Source organism: Cetorhinus maximus, chromosome 5 (assembly GCF_964194155.1).
Source record: "Cetorhinus maximus chromosome 5, sCetMax3.hap1.1, whole genome shotgun sequence".
Taxonomy (NCBI): domain Eukaryota; kingdom Metazoa; phylum Chordata; class Chondrichthyes; order Lamniformes; family Cetorhinidae; genus Cetorhinus; species Cetorhinus maximus.
In genome coordinates this window covers 4488240-4504619 of record NC_135883.1, presented here as the reverse complement: position 1 = coordinate 4504619, position 16380 = coordinate 4488240, and the positions used below count along the sequence as shown (strand labels likewise).

Below are 16380 nucleotides of genomic sequence, written 5' to 3'. Positions count from 1 at the left end.
CGTGGGGTCAAACCAATAAAATGTAATATTGGAACTGATGTCAGGAGTCCTAATTCATCACCCGGGCAACGATCAACACTTGGAATCAGCATGTTGGCCAAAAGCCGGAGGCAAAAATCCAGGAATCATTTAATCATTTAGGAAACAACTCGGTGCAGCAATAAAAAGAATGTAATTTGTTGTTCTTCATCTGTAAGCATATTGTGATCTTGTGCGAAGAGGCAGCACAATGATTTCTGCTGCTGCTTGGAGTTACTCCGAGCAGGAGATCTGCTGTCATGGTATGTCACAGACATCTGTCTTGCACCATCCTCACACTTCCACTGTAGTTTGTCTGCAATCACTGTGTGACATCCGTCATTCAGCTACACCTAGGTTGACCTTTCTTTCTGCTGCCCTCCACTCTCTCCTCTGGAAGAGATCTCTGTGGCTTTTCAGCTTTGATCAAATGGCTGAAACACTGACATTCTCTGTTCTGGATGTCACCTTTTAGAGTTCTTTATGCTCTTGCAATTTCAACCACCTCTTCATTTGTCTTATGGGTCTGTATGTGGAATTTTTAGCATACATCTTAGCATTCACATTTCAAAGGCATTTATTATCCTCCACCGATCTTTCTTTATTGTCCAGGTTTCTGAGACACACAGGAAAGTGGGTAGGAGACTGTAGCGTTTTTGAGATTTTTTTCCTTGTTACAAGCCTGAGTTTTCTTGGTGTTAACGCATTCTTCATCTTCAAAAAATTACTTCCGGCTATCGCTATGCTTCTCACTTTGGAATTACATCTTGAATCTTCTTCTGTTATTTGTCCTAAATAACGAACAGTGATTTTAAACAGGTTTAAAAAGGCAGTGTGGAGATGTCATTTAGGATGTGTAGAGAATGGGAATAGTTGAGACACTGATCGGGTAGAGGAAGACAATAAAAGCAGGTGAGGAAGAGATTTTAGAAGTGTGCTCATTTCAGAATAGTAAGTAAAAGGAGATGATGTGCACCTTTTTTAATTTTTAAAAGAAAAGCAAATTCTACTGTCAGAAGCTAAAGACAACCAAATAAAATGATACTTCAAAACAAAAACAGAATTACCTGGAAAAACTCAGCAGGTCTGGCAGCATCGGCGGAGAAGAAAAGAGTTGATGAACTGAAGTTCTGTTGAAGGGTCATGAGGACTCGAAACATCAACTCTTTTCTTCTCCGCCGATGCTGCCAGACCTGCTGAATTTTTCCAGGTATTTCTGTTTTTGTTTTGGATTTCCAGCATCCGCAGTTTTTTGTTTTTATCTAAAATGATACTTCCATGATCCCAGAGGCACCTGCATATTTCTGTTGCATCCAAAGTACTTATTTCTGGTATTGCTACCAATTCAGAATAGCATTTATTCTTCTCAATGTTCATATAAATTCTCTTGTTCTCTCTCACCGTGTGTTTTGTTTTTGCAGCTTCCTTCAATAACTAGGTCTGTACACCATGAGAAGATACTGGCACTAAGGCAACAAACACAGTTCCTTTGGGATGCTTATTTTTCTTCTGCAGAAAAGATAGTATTAACTACTTTAGAGGTGAGTGATTCAATCTATGTACTTTTAGTTAATATATCCTGCAGTTTTGGCTTCTTTTGCAGCATTCTACCAGTCAATGGCCTGCCAGCAGCTTCCATAGGTAGACCATGTCCCCTGATATCTGGAATCTGTATCTTCACACTTCCTACCATCCAGAGTGTGTGGACAAGGTGATTAACAGCTATCCCAAGGCTTTGGCTGTTTAAAGATACACTCACACATACTTCAGATAGATGGAAAATACTGCACCCTGACCAGACTTTTTAACAGGCTAAAATTGATCAGACTTATTTACAAAATCAGGTACAGTTATTAAAAAAAAAACAGTGAAGTGATTCATTTCATTTCATGCCAACCCTTCTGCCAGGTGCAGAAATTTCCCCCCCATTGGAGGGGGGGGGTTGTGCGGGGGCGGACGGGGGTGGGCGCAAACCTGATCGGCACCCCGGATTGGGGACGCACCGCCATTTTACATGGGCGGGCCAATTAAGGCCCACCCAGGGTGACACTCGCCCCGGAAGTGCTGAGCGCTCCCTGTGCGGGCAAAAGAGCGCAGAGATCCCTCTGAGGCACCTCTGTTCCTCAGGGAGATCAGTTTATGGTTTTAAAATTTAAATTAAGGGAAAAAACTTTTAAAACATGTCCCCTCATGTTGACAGTGTCACATGAGCTGGGACATGTCACTGAATTTTTTCAAAGGTTTTTTATTCAATTCGTAAATCCTTCATGAAACCTCGTCCCGCCCGTGGATGAGGTTCCATGAAAAATGCAAAGGCCGCCTGGGCTCTTCGCCTGCCCGACAACCTTAAGGTTGGACGGGCAGCTCAGTTAATTACTTTAATTAGTTTTTAACAGGTCTTAATAGGCCTTTGCCAGTTCAGCAGGCGCGCAGCTGTGCGTCCGCCAAACTGAGGGTCAGAATGACGTCGCGCGGTGAAGTCAGGACACCCGCCTGACGTCACCGCATGTCATTTTACGCATCGGCGAATGGGCCCCGCCCCCCCCTCACCGACGGGAAAATGCTGCCCCAGCGGTTAGCGCAGTCTATTGGAATTGAAGCAGGCTCTTAGATAGAAAACAAAAAGTTTCATTTTTAACATTGACGGACAGAACTTTCTGCAGAACATCTGGACCTCTCCAGCCAACGTGTGCTCCCAAATGGCAAAGCTCCACCTTACAAATGAAACTATAAAATGTACTTAAGGATTAAGTCCTGGGCCTGGAAATTTCCTGGGCCGGGCAGTCTGGATGGGAGCGAGCGGGGACGGTCACGGAGCTGACCTCCACCCGCCATCGGGTCCACGCCGCCATTTTATGCAGGCACGCCAGTTAAACTTGAAATTAATGACTTCGTTCATGGCCTTAGTCGGCCTATCAATTATCGGCGGGCGCGCAGCCAACTCCAGCACGCGCCCGCCAAACGAAACACCGCGATGACAGCGGCATGCACGCCCGACATCATCACGCGTGATTTCACGTGTCGGTGTGTCGGGCCCACCCCCGCACGCTAATGGTAAAATCCTGATCCTGGGAATGTTGCTGTTGGGTAGGGGGAATTTGGAAAGTCCAGTCTTTTCATTGCCTCGTAGTAATAGAATGTTTTCTTTTGTTTATCCCTCTGGTTAAGAAATTTCACTTGAAAGGTGGGAGTGATAAACTTTCTCTTCACAGAATTATACAGCACATTGTGTCTGTGCCAGCCTTTCCAAAGAGCTACCTAATTAGTCCACCTTGCTGCTATTCCCTCATAGCTCTGAAAACTTAGCCCCTTCAAGTCTTCATCCAATTCTTTTACCTGACCATCCTTCAGACTGCAGTAAGGACAGAATAATCAGCTCCATTAACCCTGCTTTTATTTGCTTAATTTCTTTGAAGAAGCGACTGCATTTTGGTAACATTACACAACAGAAATAAAATGCTGTAAATTCAGGACAGCACTTTTTGTCACTTTTAGCATCGCAGTTAGTGAGTTCCACCTCCTAACCACATTTGAGTCTGATATTACCCAATACTGAAATTCATATAAACAGACCTGATTCTGAATTAAATGGCTGGCATCATCTCATTAGCACCCCCAAAACGTAGGACTCGATATCACATTATCAGTTAATTAAGTTACTTTGAATGAACAAAGATAACTGAAACCCTTTTTTAAATGAGAAAGCACAGCTATTTTATTAACCTTTTCTATGGTAGCATCTGAATGGTATATTCAAGATCAGCTTGACACAGATTTCACGGTTTGTAGTATCAAGACATGAGTTTCAGTTGCAGACATCATGAAAATTGATGTTTTAAATGTTTCCTAGTATTTTACTGTTAATTGTTAAATAAATATCTGTCCAAATTATGTCATCCAGTTTGCTGTTGTTCAATCAACAAATAGCTGATATCTAACAAATCCTGATGAACAATGACTCCACTAACATTGTATCCTGTAGTTTTTTGTGTTATACAGCCACAAATGTCATAAAACGTATTCCTTCAGTTCCTTATCTATGCTCTTATTGTCTTTCGCCCAGCTGGTTTTCCACACAGTATTTTTACACTTATCCTACTTCAGCACGTCTATTTAGAAGCAAAATACTTTTTTCCCCGTATTTTTTTTTCCCCCATTTTATCCTCAGCCTAGGCGTTCATCTGTTCCTAAAACATTTTATCAAAGCTACTTTTGGGCCAATTGTTCAACTGCCTCAGGGGAGACTTAAATAAGGCCAATTGCATGTTTTAAGTTATCTTGCAAAAATCCTCGTGTAATCATAAAATATGTTCCTGAATATTTTGAGCATGATGACAAATTGAGAAAATAACTTTTTTAGGCTGTATTGAATGGTGCAAACATTTTTCATTTCACTTTATCTATCTATTCAATATGATTTCCAAAAAGCACTTGACTGATTTTAAGTAAGGAAATAGTGGAATGACTGTCCAATTTTAGATGGAATTGACAAATAGCAGTTTGCTACAACCTTGATGCTATTAGCTGAGCTACACTGATAGAGTTTAAAGAGTGATTGACTGACAAGAAGATTACATATCACATCCAAGGTCAGAAGATTGCTTAATCCCATAATGTCACAGGGTTTGAGAAGATGCTCTCTGCCACCCATTTCTGGATAGATTAATTGATGTCCTTGCCAAAATAATGTTATTTCTGAAGAACAAATATACTATGACTTCTGTCACAATTATTTTATTCTGTTTAGGCTTAAGGCAGGAATACTTTACTTGTCCACTATCTGCAAGGTCAAGAGTGTGATGGAATACTCTCCACTTGCTTGGGTGAGTGCAGTTCCAACAACACTCAACTGAACCCATATGGCACCAATTTAGAACCAAGAGAAGAAAAATACACCACTCCACAAGTGTCACCCAGTGGCCAGAGTTTTCGACTGCTGTGTTACAGCTCATATTATCAGGAAATTCATACTGAAAATATGACAGGAGGCGGGTATCACCAAGTGTTAACGCAATTAATGTGGAGAAACTCATAGTCAATGTTGACACAAACCTGTTGACTGACAGAGCATACAGTTTTTATTATTAATATATACATTTTAAAGCAAACTTGCTTATTACAAATTGAAAAGGTACTCCATTGTCAAAGATAAACACTATGGAGTGCAGAGGACAAAATGAGGATGGTATTTTTGATTCAATGCAATTATTGTCCTGATGACATTATTGGGGTAAATTTGTTGATCTTGTGCTCAAAGGGAGTGAAGATTGCAGGATCAACACCACATTATTGTAGCCCCATCTCTGACCTATACACCATTCAAGCCTGGTTCCCTGTTGGAGTGCTTTATCAGTGAATTTATCCTTGCAAATTATGAGAATGTAGTGGGAGGCAGTGACGTAGTGGTAATGCTCTGGGGACATGGGTTCTAATCCCACTGTGGCAACTGGTGAAATTGGAATTCAATAAATAAATCTGGAAATAAAAATAAAAGCTAGTCTCGGCAATTGTGACCATGAAAACATTGTTGGAAAAGCCCATCTGGCTCACTAATCTGCTGTCGTTTCCTGGTCTGGCCTACATGTGACTCTTAAATGCCCTCTAAAATAATCTAGCAAGCCACTCAGTTGTATCAAACCACTACGAAGTCTAAAAGGAATAAAACAGGAAGGACCACTCAGTTCTGGCAACGACAAGAGCAAACCCAGCTCCGTCGACCCAGCAAAGTCCTCCTTACCAGCATCTGGGGGCTTGTGCCAAAATTGGAAGAGCTGTCCCATGGACTAGTCAAGCAACAGCCTGACATTGTCTGTAAGGTAAGATTCCATGAACATGGCTATGTCCCAGACACCACTATCACCATCCCTGGGTATGTGCACCAGAGGTGGTAGCACAGTGGTATACAGTTGGGAGGGAGTTGTGCTGGGAGTGCTCAACATTGACTCTGGATCATAAGGTCTCATAGTATCAGGTCAAACATGGGTAAGGAAACCTCTTGCTGCTTACCATATACCACCCATCCCCCAGTCAAACCCTCGCAATTTCAGCTGATGAATCAGTGCTCCTCTGTGTTGAACACTCATTGGAGGAAGCACTGGGGATGGCAAAGACACAGAATATACTCTGGGTGGGGGACTTCAATGTCCATCACCAGGAGTGGCTCCATAGCGCTACTACTGACAGAGGTGACCGAGTCCTGAAGGACATAGCTGCTAGACTGGGTCTGTGGCAGGTGGTGAGGGATCAAACAAGAGGGAAAAACACACTTGACCTCATCCTCACCAACCTGCCTGCTTCAGATGCATCTGTCCATGACAGCATCGGTGTCCTTATGGAGACAAAGTCCTGTCTTCACATTGAAGATATCATCCATCGTGTTGTGTGGCACTACTACCATGCTAAATTCAATTTGCAGATTTCAACCAGACCTAGCAATTTGAAACTGGGCACCCATGAGGCGCTGTGGGCCATCAGCAGCAGCAGAATTTTACACAACCACAATCTGTAATCTCATGGGCCAGCATATCCTCCACTCCACCATTACCATCAAGCAGGAAGTCAACCCTGGTTCAATGAAGGGGGCAGGAGGGGATGCCAGGAGCAACATCAGGCATACCTAAATAGGAGGTAAAAGCAAAATACCGTGGATGCTGGAAATCTGAAATAAAAACAGAAAATGCTAGAAAAACTCATCAGGTCTGGCAGCATCTATGGAGAGAGAAACAGAGTTATCGATTCGAGTCCATATGACTCTTCTTCAGAAGAGCTTTTCTTCATTTTTATCCTAAAAATGAGATGTCAACTTCAGTGCGACTTGCGTGCCAAACAGCGGAAGTACGATAGACAGAGCTAAGTGATCCCACAACCGACGGATCAGACCTAAGCTCTGCAGTCCTGCCACATCCAGTGGTGAATGATGGTGGACAATTAAGCAAATAACTGGAGGAGGAAGGCCCACAAATATTCCCATTCTCAAATGATGGGGGAACCCAGCACATCTGTGCAAAAGACAAAGCTGAAGCAACCACCTTGAGCCAGAAGTGCCGAGTGGATGATCCATCTCAGTCTCCTCCGGAGGTCCCCAGCATCACAGATGCCAGTCTTCAGCCAATTCCATTCACACCACGTGATACCAAGAAATGGCTGGAGGCACTGGATACTGTAGAGGCTAAGGACTCTGACAATATTCTGGCAATAGTACTGAAGACTTGTGCTCCAGACCTTGCCGAGCCTCTAGTCAAGCTGTTCAAGTACAACTATGACACTGGCCTCTACCCGACAATGTGGAAAATTGCCCAGGTATGTCCTGTTCACAAAAAGCAGAACAAATTTCCGCCCCATCAGTCTACTCTCGATCATCAGCAAAGTGATGGAAGGTATCATCAACAGTTCTATCAAGCGACATTAAGTCAGCCATAACCTGCTCACTGATGCTCATTTTGGGTTCTACCAGGGCCACTTAACTCCTGACCTCATTACAGTCTTGGTCCGAACATGGACTGAAGAGCTGAACCCGAGATGAAATGAGAGTAACTGCCCTTAACATCAAGGCAGCATTGACCGAGTGCGGCATCAAAGAGTCCTAACAAAACTGGAGTCAATGGGAATCAGGAGAAAAATTCTCCCCTGGTTGGAGGCACACCTAGTACAAAGGAAGATGTGGTTGTTGGAATCAATCATCTCAGTTCCAGGACATCACTGCAGGAGTTCCTCAGGGTAGTGTCCTAGGCCCAACCATCTTCAGCTGCTTCATCAATGACCTTCCCTTCATCATAAGGTCAGAAGTGGGGATGTTCATTGATGACATTCAGCACCATTCGCAACTCCACAAATACTGAAGTAGCCTATGCCCAAAATGCAGCAAGACCTGGACAATGTTCAGGCTGGGGTTGAGAAGTGTCAAATAATATTCACGCCACACAGGTGCCAGGCAATGACCATCTCCAACAAGAGAGAATCCAACCATCTCCCCTTGACATTCAAATGGCATTACCATCACTGAATCCCCCATTATCAACATCTTGGGGATTATTATTGTCCAGAAACTGAAATGGAACAGCTATATTAATACTGTGGCTAGAAGAGCAGATTGAAGGCTAGGAAGCCTGCAACGAATAACTCTCCTGACTCTTGAAAGTCTGCCCACCATCTACAAGGCACAGGTCAGGAGTGTGATGGAATAATCTCCATTTGCCTGGATGAGTGCAGCTCCAACAATGCTCAAGAAGGTCGACACCATTCAGGACACGGCAGCCCGCTTGATCGGCACCCCATTCAGCACCTTAAACATGCACTCCCTCCACCACCGACATACAGTGGCAGCAGTTAGTACCATCTACAAGATGCACTGTAACAACTCATCAAAGCTCCTTTGATAGCACCTTCCAAGCCAGTGACCTCTACCACCTAGAAGGACAAGGGCAGCAGATGCATGGAAACACCACCACCTGCACGTTCTCCTGCAAGCCTCACACCATACTGACTTGGGACTACATTGCTGTCATTCACTGTCACTGGGTCAAAATCCTGGAACTCCCTCCGTAACAGCACTATACCTACACCACATGGACTGCAGCGGTTCAAGAAGGCAGCTCACCACCACCTTCTCAAGGGCAACTAGGGCTGGGCAATAAATGCTGGCCCAGCCAGTGACACCCAAATCCTATGGAAGTTTTTTTAATTCTATCAATGGAATTTGCAGCCTCTCTTTTGGATTGAAATTGTGCTCCATGATATTAATATCAAATATTTTAGTGCATTCATGTGAAATTTCTTTGTCTACCGTTTAAAACATACTATTAACATGGTCATTTTAAACTTACAATTACTTTGTACAGAGTTAAAACACAGCTATTTGCACATATCTGATGACTGCGAGTAATTGAATAAACATTGTAAAATTTAATTGCAGTTAATTGGAGGTCTTGGAAGATGTTGTAAGTTTTTTTTAATGCTTTTTAAACAAGTCAAAATTGCTATGGGAAATAGTTTCTGCGCAAAGTACTGTATTTGGAAAAAATCATGATGCCAATAGAAGATATTTTAATTTTAATGGCAAAGTGTAACTGCTATGAAGATCTACCAGTAAGAGGCTCAGTTCCCGTCTTGAGCTGCTTTAGTGACATAAAACATGTGTTCCTAAGTAGCTGTGTTCCTTTGAGAGTTCACAGCACACCCCCAGCCTCCATTCTCTCCTAACAATACCTTATACTTGCTGGGGGAAAAGCAAAATACAGCCCTGAAGAGTCATACGGACTCGAAACGTTAACTCTGTTTTTCTCGCTCCACAGATGCTGTCAGACATGCTGTGTTTTTCCAGCATTTTCTGTTTTTATTCCTTATACTTGCTGAAGTGTAGAGGAGGGATGAGCATTGTAGTTTTTTTTATATAAGTTTAGAAATTTGTGCTAAGTTTATAGCAAACTGTACAATGAAAATCAAACTGAATAACATTTACATTATTATCTTCCACAGATCATACACGATAGGATATATTCGCATATAGCAAGAAATATGTTCATATGGAATAAACCACCAGGTGGACTTTACATATTACCACAGTATTCAACAAATTTAGCTGCTCTTCCTTTTTATTATTTAAGTTTGGGTAAGTACTGTAATTTTAGACATTTGTTCTTGGTGTGGAATAGATTTTATTTCTTTGCGTTTTCTGAAGTGATAAGTAATCATCATATTGTCAGATTACTGGGGAGATGTTGGCACAGTGGTAATGCCACTGGACTAGTAACCCAGAGGGGCAAGTCTAATGCTGTGCAGGTCATGGGTTCAAAGTCCACTGTGGCAGCTGGTGGAATTTAAATTCAATGAATTAATGAATTCAATTGATTAATAAATTCAATTAATAAAAATCTGGATTTGAAAAAACTATTCTCAGTAATAGTGACCATGAAATTGTCATCAGTTATCTTAAAAACCCATCTTCCTCACTTAATGTCCTCAAGGGAAGGAAATCTGCCATCATGACCTGTCCTGGGCTATATGTGACTCCAGACACACAGCCATGTGGTTAACTCTGAAATGGCCTAGCAAGTCACTCAGTTGTACCAAAAACCACTGCAGAAAAGCCAAAAAGGAATAAAACCAGACGGACCACCTGGCATTAACCTAGGCACTGGAAACAACAGAGGCACACCCGGAACTGTTCAACAGAGGCACACCCGGAACTGTTGAGCCTACAAAGCCTTTCTCCTTGTGACAAAATCGGCTTTACTTTATAGCCAATGTCCCAGACACCACAATCACTATCCTTGGCTACGCCCTGTCCCACAAGCAGGACAGACCCACCAGAGGTGGCAACAAAATGCTATTCAGTTGGAAGGGAGTTGCCCTGGGAGTCCTCAGCATTGACTCTGGACCCCATAAGGTCTCATGGCATCAGATCAAGCATAGGCAAGGATACCTCCTGCTGATTACCACGTACTTCCCTCCTTCAGCTGATGAATCAGTTCTCCTACATGTTAAACATCACTTCGAGGAACCACTGAGGGTGGCAAGGACACCAAGAATGGCTCAGTAGCATCACCCATGACCAATCTGAATCTGGCAAAGACCTGAGGACGTTTCTGCCAGACTGGGCCTGTGGCAGGTGGTGTGGGAACCAACTAGAGGGAAAAACCTACTAGACATTGTCCCCACCAATCTACCTGTCGCAGATTTGTCTGTCCATGACAGTATTGGGCACTGCACAGCCCTTGTGGGGTCCCATCTTAATGGGGACGGGTTGTGTAGGTGTTGGTGCAGAATTTCATTTCCACGTGCTGCGCATTTTTGACTGCACAGCATACATGTTTTTTTTTGTCAGATTCCCGGCGTGTAAGTCAATCTGATTGACAGGCTTGGTGCGCAGCCCCAGGTAGGGAGCCTGCAGCTGCTACTGAGAGCCTGGTGAGAGGGGAGTCTGATCCTTGATCCCAGGGAGGAGGGATGGGTTCTGATCCAAGACAAGTGGGTAAGCTTGGGGCTGGGATAGGCACTCCTTCTCCTCCTGGCCCGCAAACAACAAACAGTTCTGTAAGAGTATCTATCTTCCGTTGAATGAATCTATTTGTGCCTTCTTTCAGTTGCTAGATTTTGCAAGTTCTGGTAAACGCAGCTGGTTAGGGTTACACTGTAGCTTCCAGCCTCATTTAAGTATTTAAATGTCCAACCCACCTACTGGGAACGGGTTGGATAACAGTCCCTTGTCCCAGCTCTATTAAGCCCAGAAGTGCAGTGATTGGTGTTGGATATGAGATTTAAAAAATTTTTTAAAACATCTCCACTAACACCAGCCCAGCCATTTTGGATATTTAACTTCCCCCTAATCAGTCCAAACCATCCAAACAACCATCCCCTTTAAAAGGCCAGCCTATTAAGCTGGATTTTGATTTGTTTCTAATGTAAGCAGCATTTTTTGCTAAAATACCACTGGTTAAATGTCAGCCATGGTTCAGTGGTAGTCCTCTCACCTCTGAATCCAAAGGTCATGGGTTCAAGACCCACAGCACATAATCTCAGCTGATGTTGCCGTGGACTAGCAAGAGAGTGCTGCATTGTTGGAGGTGCCATCTTTCTGATGAGTCGTTAAATTGAGGCGCCATCTGTCCTCACAGTTGGCTGTAAAGAATCCCATGGCACTCTTTTAAAGAAGACCAGGGAAGTTCTCCCTGGTGTTCTGGCCAATATTTATCCTTCACCCAAGCTCACTGAAATAGACAATCTGGTCATTATCATGTTGCTGTTTGTGGGGCTTTGCTGTGCTCAAATAAGCTGTCACACTTCTACATGACAGCACTGACTACACCTTAAAAACAGTACTTAGTTGACTGTAAAGCGTGTTAAGACATTCTGAAGTTATGAAAAGCTGTATAAAAATGCAAGGCTTACTTGTTTTCTTTAGGTTTTGCTAGTTGATAAGTTTTTCCCCCCTTCAGGTTGTAGACCATTCCCACCAGTACACTTTTTGCTATTTTTTGTGCCTACTTCTTAACATAAATTCTTTATTTCTGAATCATCCCTATCTTTGGTCTGCCTGCTTTTGACACTTAATGTACCAGGATTTGTTAACCTGAAGGGGTCCAAGCTTTTGTCTTTGTGGGCAACAGATATGCATATTATGGAGTCTCAAAGATCAGATTGAAAGTGTAACTCTATGCTTCCATTAATTTGCATGCTGATTTTAGCAGATCTTGATTTAGAATTTATCTGCCAATGAGACAACAGTGCCTTTTCTAAAACTCTATGCCCACAAATGCAAATCAAAAAACAGTGAACAAAGTTTGTTTTTATATCATGATTTTAACATAGAACAAAAGGTTTACAAGCAGGTAAGGAAAAATAAACACCGAGCCAATGAATAATTTCAAAGGGTGATCAAAAGCTTGATCAAAGAGGTGAGCTCTAAAGAGGATCTTAAAAGAAAGAGCAGGAAGTGGAGAGACACAGAGGTTTGGACCAAGGCAGCTGAACATATGACCGCCAATGGTGGGGTGAGGGGAGGGGACACAAAGGAAGGTTGGGGGAAGCAAAATGTTGACAGTTGTTTGTAAGAGGAGGTTATAGAGCTTGGGAGGAGTGAGATCATACGTGAATTTAAACATTTGGATGAAAATTTTAGATGAGATGTTAAGGAATCAGGAACCAGCATAGGTAAGCAAGGACTGAACATAAGAACATAAGAAATAGGAGCAGGAGTAGACCATTCAGCCCCTCAAGACTGCCCCACCATTCAATAAGATCATGGCTGATCTGCCCCAGGCCTCAACTCCTCTTTTGTACCAGCTTCTCACAGCCCTCAACTCCCCGATATTTCAAAAATCTATCTCCTCTTTAAACACTTTCAGTGATATAGCCTCCACAACTCTCTGAGGTAGAGAATTCCAGACACTCACTACCCTCTGATAGAAGAAATTCCTTCACATCTCAGTTTTAAATGAGTGTCCCCTTATTCTGTAACTATGTCCCCTAGTTCGAGATTCCCCCACTAGTGGAAACATCTTCTCAACATCTACCCTGTCAAGCCCCCTCAGAATCTTGTACGTTTCAATAAGATCACCCCCTCATTCCTCTAAATGCTAATGAATAAAGGCCTAACCTGTTTAGCCATTCTTGATAAGTCAACCCCTTCATCCCAGGAATCAGCCTAGTGAACCTCTTTTCAACTGCCTCCAATGCCAGTATATCCTTTCTTAAATACGGGGACCAAAACTGTACACAGTACTCCAGGTGTGGACTGACCAACACCCTGTACAGTTGTAACAAGGCTTCCCTATTTTTGAACTCAACCCCCTAGCAATACAGGCCAAAATTCCATTTGCCTCCTTAATTACTTGCTGCACCTGCATGCTAACTTTTTGTGTTTCATGCACAAGAACACCCAGGTCCCTCTGTGCTGCACTTTTTTGGAGTCCCTCTCCATTTAAATAATAGTCTGCCTTTTGATTTTTCCTACCAAAGTGCATAACCTCACACTTTCCCACATTAAACTGCACCTGCCAAGTTTTAGCCCACTCACTCAGCCTATCTATATCCCCTTGCAGATCCCTTATGTCCTCATCACAACATGCCTTCCTACCTATTTTTGTATCATCAGCAAATTTGGATACATTAAACTCTGCCCCCTCTTCCAAGTCATTAATTAAGATAATAAATAATTGAGTCCCTAGGACTGATCCTTGTGGTACTCCACTAGTCACGTCTTTCCAACCTGAAAAACACTCGTTAATCCCGACTCTCTGTCTTCTGTGTGTTAACCAATCCTCAATCCATGCTAATACATTACCCCCAATACCGTGAGCTCTTATATTGTGCAATAACCTTTTATGTGGCACCCTATCAAATGCCTTCTGGAAATCCAAATACACTACATCCACCGGTTTCCCTTTATCAACTCTGCCTGTTATATCCTCAAAGAACTCTAGCAAATTTGTCAAACATGATTTCCCTTTCACAAAACCATGATGACTCTGATTGCGTTAAGTTTTTCTAAATGACCTGCTATTTCTTCCTTAATATTGGACCCTAGCAATTTCCCTATAGTTTCCTGCTTTTTGTCCCCCCACCCAACCACCTCCCCCCCCCCCCCCCCCCCCCCCCCGCCCACCACCCCTTCTTGAACAGTAGCGTCACATTAGCGATTTTCCAATCCGCTGTAAGAAACAATCCCTGACGCACTCTACAAATTTGTCTTCCGTGTAACCCCTGCCAATCTGATTTGTCCAGTCACTATGCAGATTAAATCACCCATGACAATTGTAGCACCCTTCTTACATGCCTCCATTATTTCCCGATTTATACTTTGTCCTACAGTGAGGCAACTCTTCAGGGACCTCTAGACGACTCCCACCTGTGACTTCTTCCCCTGGCTATTTCTTATTTCCACCCAAACTGATTTCACATCACGATCTATTGCACCTATATCACTACCCACCACCGCACTGATAACTTCCTTTATTAACAAAGCTACCCCACCTCCTTTTCCTTTTTGCCTATTTTTCCAAAACGTCGAATACCCTTGAATATTGAGTTCCCTGTCTTAGTCACCCTGCAACCACATCTCTGTAATAGCTATCAAGCCATATTCATTTATTTCTATTTGTGCCGTCAAGTCATCTATCTTGTTACTAGCATGGAATGATCAAACAAGGGGTTTAGTGTGGGATGTGATACAGGATGTATAAGGTTTAAAGAATATGAAGGATGGGCAGGAGAGTATTGGAATTGTTGAGTCTGGAGATGACAAAGGCATAGATGAATATTTTGTTTGGGCCGAGATGGGGCAAAGTCAGGAAATGTTACAGAAGTGAAAGTAGGTGATGGAGATGATATGGGGTTGGAAACTGAACTTGGAGTTGAGCAAAATGCTGAAGTTGCCAACAGTCTGATTGAGCCTGACAGGGTAGCCAGAAATGGGTGGCAAGGGGGAGGAGCTTGTGTTGAGGACTGTCAACAGTGACTTTGGTCTTCATAATGTTTAGCTGGAAGATCATCTAAGACTGGATGTCAGACAAACAGAAAGACAACACTGACACAGCCAAGGGATCGAGAGAAATAGTGAAGAGCTCGAGATTGGTGTCACTGACATGCATGTGGAAGCTAACTGATGTCTGCAAGTAATGTTGCCAAGGGACAGAATGTAGATGCAGAAGAGAAAGAGGCCAAAGTTGGACCCTTGAGGAACTTATATTTTTATATTTTTCATTAAATAAAAATAAGCACAGAATAGGACTGAGTTGTCTAGGCTTCAAAGCTCTGACTATCAGGTGCCTCTCAGCCTGTGGATACACTGCAACGATGCCAGCTGCTGCACAGGACGCTCGGAGCTTGAGCTCCTCCAGATGTTGACACTTCCCACACCTGTGGTTGTCCAGCTGGGAAGCCTCCTGGAGTTTCCACATGACACAGAATATACATTCAGCAGACCTCAGGTGCCCTGCCATGTCTCTGTTTAACAGACACCTAGCTAAACTGATCTGGACAAGTTATTCTAGGGTGCCATTAAGATCTCTCCAGATGGGTGAATGAAGATGGACTGAATAGACTTCTACATCATCAAGCCTAAAAAACCATTCCCTTGGGTTTTCACTCCTTCAAAGAATATGGTGGGGGGGTCAGGATCTTCCCCCTCTGAATCTTTATTCACTGTTGATCACTAGATCATTGTTGTACAGATCACACTCCCAATAATGAAATTCAAATAAGATTAATGTGTCTGAGTTATTTGTGTCTATGCTGTCACTATTTCTGAATGTGAGCACCACATTAGCCTATTTTCAATCTTCTGGCATCTCCCCAGTGTCCAATGATCCCTCAAAGATAGCCAGCATTTTGCAAATCTCTTTCCTAGTCTTTTTGAGAACTCTGGGATAAATACTATCTATCCCTGGGGATTAGTTTATTTCAAGCCAGATTGGCCTCTCTAACTCTTCTGTCATTGATTTTATTTGGAATATCTATTCAGAGAGGGTAATATGTCTTAGTTCAGAATACTTGGAGTCATTCAGGATAATTATTAACTTGTACTCATCCTCAATTTTAAGCCTATTTCTATCTTTTCTGATTTTCACCTCTCTGACGGCTCTCTGGCTGTTTTGTTCTTGAAATATTTTTTACTGTTTTGCATTGTATCAGCTGCTGTGCATTTTTACATGTCTGTCAACTCTCTGATCTTTTTAAGTTATTCTTTTTTCAGTTTCTTGTACACATCCTAATGAGCCCCTTTTCCCTGCACAGGCTATTTTTCCTCTTTATCTTATACCTTATTTTATGATCTATTTAGGATTACATATACAGTCTAAGCTTGTTAGTTTATTTATATATACATATATATATATATATTTATTTATTCTGCATGATTAGCACTAT

At 42.6% G+C, this 16380-nt stretch overlaps 1 protein-coding gene across 1 annotated transcript in view; it reads left to right on the top strand.

The window, feature by feature from the left end:
* The window catches only part of LOC144680472 (exostosin-1-like), a 709158-nt gene that overhangs the window by 531281 nt on the left and 161497 nt on the right, over positions 1–16380 (top strand). Inside the window, exons 5-6 of the mRNA XM_078541470.1 lie at positions 1440–1559; positions 9493–9625. Coding sequence (XP_078397596.1) covers positions 1440–1559; positions 9493–9625 — 253 coding nt within the window. The remainder of the gene's footprint in view (positions 1–1439; positions 1560–9492; positions 9626–16380) is intronic.